General features: G+C 52.2%; 1 protein-coding gene across 1 annotated transcript; it reads left to right on the forward strand.

Moving 5' to 3' along the window:
- The first annotated feature begins 2,559 nt into the window (after nucleotides 1-2,559).
- On the forward strand, nucleotides 2,560-3,836 carry LOC135386296 (uncharacterized). Its single transcript, XM_064616126.1, has 2 exons — nucleotides 2,560-2,646; nucleotides 2,705-3,836. The coding sequence occupies exon 2, from the start codon at nucleotides 2,961-2,963 to the stop codon at nucleotides 3,834-3,836; it is 876 nt and encodes a 291-aa protein (XP_064472196.1). The 5' UTR covers nucleotides 2,560-2,646; nucleotides 2,705-2,960.
- Nucleotides 3,837-7,764: the final 3,928 nt, after the last annotated feature.

Genomic DNA, 7,764 nt, shown 5'->3' on the forward strand with positions numbered 1-7,764 from the left:
CCTATCCTACGCAGACATGCAATGATGCCGTCATACCTGACGTCCCAGGATGTCCAGAACTGGTGGTCACAAGGAGGACGGTGGCGCCACCTGGTGTGATTCTTTGCAACTATGTAGTCACCTGCCTCTGTGCTCCATCGCCCCAACGATGGTCAGTGGCCGGGAACATGAGGTCGTTGATGTTCTACTAAACTGCTTCTCTCCACTTTATTTCTATCTATTTTTTATGACGACGAGTATCCGGAAACATGCAGGGTGGTGTGGACACAAGTTAGATTCCCCCAATTAGTGTGGTGGCCTTTGGGGCCAACAAGAAAGAAACATAAACTAGTCGGTGTGTATTTCACCCTTGGCAACTTCTTGAAACATCAGAGGTCCACACGTGATCATCTGCAGCTCGCGCTTCTCTTCAGGGAGAACCACATGAAAGGCTTTGGACCTGATAAAGTTTTTGCAAAACTTTTGGCTGATATAAAGGATCTGGAAGAAAACGGTATCACCTTAGTAAATGTAAAAATCAAAAGTACACTCTTTTGCATCATCGGTGACAATCTTCGACAACACAGCATTGGCGGATTCGTTGAGAATTTCAGCAAGCCAGTAAATTTTTGTCGTTTTTGCAACATCACCCGTGATAACTTTGAGGGTCACGCAGACAGACTTGGTGCTCAGCGTACCACACAAAGTTACAGCCTTGGAAGCTGAAGCTAGCTACAGTGTGGTTGAATGTGTAAAAAGCAACAGCTGCTTCAATAATTTAGTTTTTCATGTGTGTGGACCAGGACTTCCTCCATGTTTGGGGTATGATCTTTTCGAAGGTGTAGTTGCTTCTGACCTTGCACTCTACATACAGCATTTTGTCAGGGTTAACAATTGGATTTCATATGGAAAACTGAACTACATAATAGCAAATTTCAAGTACACGGGCTCAGACGCACTCAGCAAACCCTATGAGCTGTCTGAGCATGGGAAAAAAATTGGAGGAACGGGTGCGCCTACCTGGACTTTACTTCGACTATTACCTCTTTCTATGGCTCAATATGTGCAGGATTTTGAGGATCCCACCTGGTGCGCAATGCTGAAATTACGGATGATAGTGGACATTGTTTGTTCGCCATCTTTACAAAAGGGCACTGTAGCATACCTTCAGGTTCTGATAGAGGAATACCTGTGTGACAGGAAGGTGCTTTTTGAGTCACGTCCGCTTCTACCAAAACACCACTACTTACTTCATTATCCCCGTCTCATTCTTCAGTTTGGGCCCTTCATCAACATGAGGACAATGCGCTTTGTCGTAAAAAAATGTGGTAAATGTAAATTTCGTAAAATTCATGTAAATTTCGTAAAATATTTTTGAAATATGACAGAAATGAGCTGTAGCACCTTTGCTTGGCACCATTTTCGAAGTCAGCTACATGCTTCACAACATGCGAGTGCTAGGTTAGGCATACTTTACATGCTAAGCAGTGTTACTGGACTGCAAGTGTATGAGGAGAAATGCAATCACTGTCCGTCCTCGTGCTGCAGTGCTAGTTCATCATGATTGACTTATTATATAATCCTCACTGCAACAGTTAGTCTGTCACATGCAGCACTTAATCCAACAGACACAACAACATGAAATGTTATGTGTGATATAAAATATTATGCAGTTGGTCGTTTAATTATTCCAATCTGATTCGACTCTGAATTTTTGCTATTCCCACAGCTCTAGTAATGCGTTCTTACCGCACATAGCAAAACAATGTTTAACCTCAATGATTCGTTCCAGGAGTTCCTTACAACCCGTGACATTGAGCGTTCTGAACTTCCACCCTCGCCCAGGACTATTGCTCTTGGTGAGATGCACCTGTACTTTATAAAGAGAAATAACATGGACCTAGCATGATTCTCATTGCCATAGCTTTTTTTTAAAGGACACGTCTAGGGTAATACCCAACAGGGTTAATATAGTTGTTAATTGAACTAAGCATGTGTTTTGTTGTCCAGGAAATTTCCAGCACATACATTTTCAGCAGAGGTGGGTTGCTGGATAACCTTAATTATTCTGTCTGGTTTTATGAGATAGCCCATAAGGATCTAGGATTGTTCTATCAGAATTGTTTTTGCATATCACTTTACAGGTGACTCACCTTGGTGTGCAGCTTCCTTCATGGTTACCGTGGATAACAAAGTGGTCATAGACCATACACCCGAGTTCATAACAGCTGTTGGTGTCTTCTTTGCGCTACACTATTTTCTAAACCTTGTCCATGCAGAAGAAACCCAAGCGTTCCTAGAATACCTCCAGCGGTACGTTACAGGTTGCCTTCTATTAGCCTCTGTACGTCATTTCTGTTTGTCTTAACACGCCTTGCAGAACATTTTTTGGAATAAACCCAGATAGGGGCTCCAAAACACACAAGCGGCAAAGAACACCTGTGAATAAAAAGGTGCTCAGACTTGGAGAGAAACTGTCAAGTTTTGAATGGCATGTCTGATGTCTTAAGGTGAGTATAAATGAACCCATTGTGCTGTTTGTACCTATGTAGCCTTCACTGTATTGCAGAGCGCCACAGGGTGGTCCATCGCAATGTTTCAAAGGCAGGGCATTTCTGGCCACATTCCTGGGGATTTCCAATTTTCGTTCTTGTTTTTTCGAGAGAGGTGTGTGCTCCTGCAAGCTGGTTACCTGTTCCGCTCACCCACAATTTCCCCCTTGCAGTGTTTGAAAGAGAGGGCATTTCTGGCCACATTCCTGGGCATTTCCCATTTTCGTTCCTGTTTCTTCGAGAAAGGTGTAGCACCATCGTCACCACGATCATATTCACCTGGCGCAATCATATTCAACTGGCGCGAGCTGCAGAGCCTTCCACCAGATCATATGTCATTAAACCACTTCTTGTTAGCTCTCGCACCATGAAGGTTGTCTTGTCTCCTTCATATTGGTGACCCGAACGTGATCTGACCGAGCCGCAACCATGACCGCTCCGCAGCCCAACCCTACAGGACTTCTCGGGCAGGAATCCCTTCCACCGGCAACGCCATCGCCAGGCCTTAACGCAGTTTCCATCAAGATTCCCCCGTTCTGGCCCGCCGACCCCATTCTTTGGTTCGCTAACATCGAGGCGCAATTCATACTCCGAGGTGTTACCACCCAGCTAACCAAATTTTACCACGTTGTCGGCGCCCTCGGACCTAATGAAGCAGCTGAGGTGCGTGACATTATCACCGTGCCTCCTGCAGACCACCCGTACGACGCCCTCAAGACAGCTCTGACCCGGCGCACCACCGCGTCTGAACAGGAGCGCCTGAGGCAACTCCTCACCGCTGAAGTCCTCGGTGACAGAAGGCCGTCCCAGCTGCTCCGACGAATGCAACAACTCTTGGGCGACCGCGCTTCAGCACTGGACGATTCCATCTTGCGCGAGCTATTTTTGCAGCGGCTCCCGAACACTGTGCGCATGATTCTAACGACCTCCACCGCAGTCTCCCTCGAAGCCCTGGCCGAGATGGCTGATAAGATAATGGACATCGCACCGCCAACCATTTCTGCGGTATCATCGCAACCCCACGCGGTTTCCCCACTTTCGGCCACTCCCACGATGTCAGACTTCCAGATCCTTCGTGACGAGGTCGCGCGGCTGACCGACATGGTTTCGACTTTACGTTTCAACCGCCGCTCCACAACACCCAGGCATCGTAGTCCTCGTCGAAGCAGTCGGCGCCGCAGCCCCTCCAACCGCTCACCGTCCCCCAACCCAGGCGAGTGCTGGTACCACCAGACTTTCGGAGCCAGTGCACGCAACTGCCAGCCTCCCTGCACCTACCCGGGAAACAGGGCAGTCAGCAACTGACGGCGACCAGCTTTGCTGACGGCGCATCCAGTCGTCCACGTCTGTTTTTCATCCCTGACCGCTCCTCCGGCGTGCGCTTCCTCGTGGACACTGGCGCAGAAGTGTCTGTCCTTCCTGCTTCTACCATGGATGTGCACCACCGTGCTCCCACCAGCACCTTACTCGCTGTCAACACCACGCCCATTACCACTTACGGCGAAAAGCTTGTGACCCTCGACCTTGGTCTTCGCCGCGCTTTTCGCTGGGTGTTCACCATTGCGCAGGTCCCGCACGCCATAATCGGAGCGGACTTTTTGGCGCACTTCGGCCTTCTCGTGGACATGAGCCATCGCAGGTTGATTGATACCACTACCAATCTTATGGTGCAGGGCACAGTTCTACCGGCACCGTCCTGTGAGGCCACGTTCATCTGCCCGCTGGGACATTCCATCATCGCCGGTCAGGACTCCGCAAGTCGGAGCCGACGACAGAATACGAGGCCATTTTGCAAGAATTCCCGGCGCTCACCCAGCCGCCAAACTGGAAACTGCCTGTCCAGCACGACGTGGTCCATCACATCGTCACCACCGGCCCACCTGTCCACGTCCGCCCACGCCGCCTCGCTCCGGAGAAACTCAAGGTGGCCAGAGCTGAGTTCGAGCACATGCTCGACCTCGGCATCATCGAACCTTCATCCAGTAACTGGTCATCCGCTCTCCACATGGTCCCCAAGAAGACTGGCGACTGGCGGCCATGTGGAGATTACAGAGCCCTCAACCGCGGCACAGTCCCAGACCGATACCCGATTCCTCACGTACAGGATTTCACCAGCCACCTGCACGGCGCTAAAATTTTCTCGAAGGTCGATCTGGTACGCGCATACCATCAAATACCGGTAGCGCCCGAAGACGTGCAGAAGACCGCCATCACCACCCCGTTTGGACTGTTTCAGTTTCGGCGAATGCCTTTTGGCTTGCGAAACGCAGCGCAAACTTTCCAGCGGTTCATCGACTCCATCATCAGAGGTCTTCCATTTGTGTTTGCCTACATTGACGACCTGCTGATCGCAAGTTCCACCCCGCAAGAGCATGCCGCCCATCTTCGCGCGCTCTTTACTCGCCTCACCGACTTCGGTATCGTCGTCAATGCCGCCAAGAGCGAATTCGGGGTGGAGACGCTGGAGTTCCTCGGTCACCTCATCACCAGCTCCGGCATTACCCCACTTCCCTCAAAGGTTCAAGCGGTCCAGGACTTCCCACAACCTTCGTCTGCACGCAAGCTTCGAGAATTCCTTGGGCTTGTTAACTTTTACAGGCGGTTCGTTCCTGACTGTGCAACAACTCTCATCCCTTTGGAATCGTTGCTTGCTACCACCAAAAGCCGTACCGCCCTACTCACCTGGACGCAAGTCGCTCTTAATGCCTTCGAGAAGATTAAACGTGACTTGGCCACTGCTACCCTCCTAGCCCATCCTATCCACGGCGCCCCGACCAGCCTACTGGTAGACGCTTCAGCGTCTGCCGTCGGCGCAGTCCTCCAGCAGCACGTCTCCGGCCAATGGCAACCACTCGCATTCTTCTCCCGCAAGCTGAAGGACAGGGAAGTGCGTTACAGCACATTTTCCCGCGAGCTCCTAGCAGTCTATCTCGCGGTGAAGCATTTTCGCCATTTCCTTGAAGGCCGCATGTTCACCATCTTCACGGACCACAAGCCGCTCACCTATGCCTTTGTATCCTCCGGTAACAACTATGCCCCTCGGGAAGTTCGTCAGCTCTCTTACGTCTCTGAGTTTTCAACTGACATCAGGCATCTTAGCGGCAAAGACAACACGGCAGCCGATGCCCTCAGCCGTGTCGACACACTCTCTCAGGTCGTGCACCCGCCGCTCGGTACCAGTTTCACACTGGACGCGTTGGCTGACCAGCAACGCACGGACGAGGAATTGGCCAAGCTCCGTGCTGATGCACGATCTGGACTTCGCTTTGAAGACTTGCTCCTCCCCGGCGCGGCAACGGCCGTAGCTTGCGACGTGTCGCTTGGACCACCGCGCCCGTTCGTACCAGTCGCCCTGCGTCGGCAAGTGTTTGACATGCTCCACACATTGTCCCATCCTGGAGTACGGGCCACACAGAAGCTCATCGCTGCCCGCTACGTGTGGCCACGCATGCACGCCCACATCAAGCAATGGACGCGCTGCTGTCTCCAATGTCAACGAGCTAAAATTCATCGTCACACCCACGCGCCCGTGGCCGCCTTCCTCCCGCCTGACTCACGGTTCGACAAGATCCACTTAGACATCGTCGGCCCCCTACCACCCTCTCAAGGTCAACGTTATCTCTTAACAGCCATCGACCGCTTCACCCGGTGGCCGGAGGCAACACCCATCCCGGATATCACCGCTGCCACAGTGGCGGCGGCATTCGTGACCACCTGGATTTCACGTTTCGGGGTACCCTCCACCATAACGACAGACCGAGGAAGGCAATTCGAGTCATCTCTGTTTGCCGCCCTCGCCACGCTCCTCGGCGCGCAACGTATCCGCACGACCGCCTACCATCCGTCATCCAACGGCCTCGTGGAGCGATTCCACCGCCACCTCAAGGCCGCATTGAAGGCCCACGTCAACCCCACCGCCTGGACGGAAGCCTTGCCGGTGATACTCCTTGGACTCCGGTCCGTTTTCAAACCCGACTTGGGTTGCACCTCAGCCCAACTGGTCTATGGAACGACCTTGCGGCTTCCAGGCGAATTCTTCGCACCACATCCCACCGGGACCATTCCCGATCCCACGGACTATGTCTCCCGCCTTCGCGATGCCTTCGCCGATGTCCGTCCCGCACCCACGCGCCTGGGCTCCGCCACCAAGGTGTACGTCCATCCGGACCTCTCCACGTGCACGCACGTCTTTGTGCGCGTCGACGCCGTTCGGAAACCCTTGCAGCCCCCATACAACGGTCCCTACCTCGTCATCGCTCGCGCTCCGAAGCATTTCACGATCCGCATCAACGCGAAAGCAGAGGAGATCTGCATCGATAGGCTCAAGCCGGCCTACACAGAGTCGCCGCCATCAACCGACGTCAACCTTCTGAAGACCGATGACTTTTCCCCTGCCAGCCCCCCCTTGAAGCCCGACAAGCGCAGTCTGCGGGTCTCATGGGCGCCTAAACTGTGTCAATTTCACTCATGGTCTTCGCCCATTCGCTAGGGGGGGGGGGGGGCAACTGTAGCACCATCGTCACCACGATCATATTCACCTGGCGCGATCATATTCAACTGGCGCGAGCTGCAGAGCCTTCCACCAGATCATATGTCATTAAACCACTTCTTGTTAGCTCTCGCACCATGAAGGTTGTCTTGTCTCCTTCAAAGGTAAGTGCTCCTGCAAGCTGGTTACCTGTTCCGCTCACCCACATTTTTCCCCTTGCAGTGTTTGAAAGAGAGGGCATTTCTGGCCACATTCCTGGGCATTTCCCATTTTCGTTCCTATTTCTTTGAGAAAGGTAAGTGCTCCTGCAAGCTGGTTACCTGTTCCGCTCACCCACATTTTTCCCCTTGCAGTGTTTGAAAGAGAGGGCATTTCTGGCCACATTCCTGGGCATTTCCCATTTTCGTTCCTGTTTCTTCGAGAAAGGTAAGTGCTCCTGCAAGCTGGTTACCTGTTCCGCTCACCCACATTTTTCCCCTTGCAGTGTTTGAAAGAGAGGGCATTTCTGGCTACATTCCTGGGCATTTCCCATTTTCGTTCCTGTTTCTTCGAGAAAGGTAAGTGCTCCTGCAAGCTGGTTACCTGTTCCGCTCACCCACATTTTTCCCCTTGCAGTGTTTGAAAGAGAGGGCATTTCTGGCCACATTTCTGGGCATTTCCCATTTTCGTTCCTGTTTCTTCGAGAAAGGTAAGTGCTCCTGCAAGCTGGTTACCTGTTCCGCTCACCCACATTTTTCCCCTTGC

The sequence above is a fragment of the Ornithodoros turicata genome, chromosome 1 (assembly GCF_037126465.1).
Source record: "Ornithodoros turicata isolate Travis chromosome 1, ASM3712646v1, whole genome shotgun sequence".
In the NCBI taxonomy this organism is placed as follows: domain Eukaryota; kingdom Metazoa; phylum Arthropoda; class Arachnida; order Ixodida; family Argasidae; genus Ornithodoros; species Ornithodoros turicata.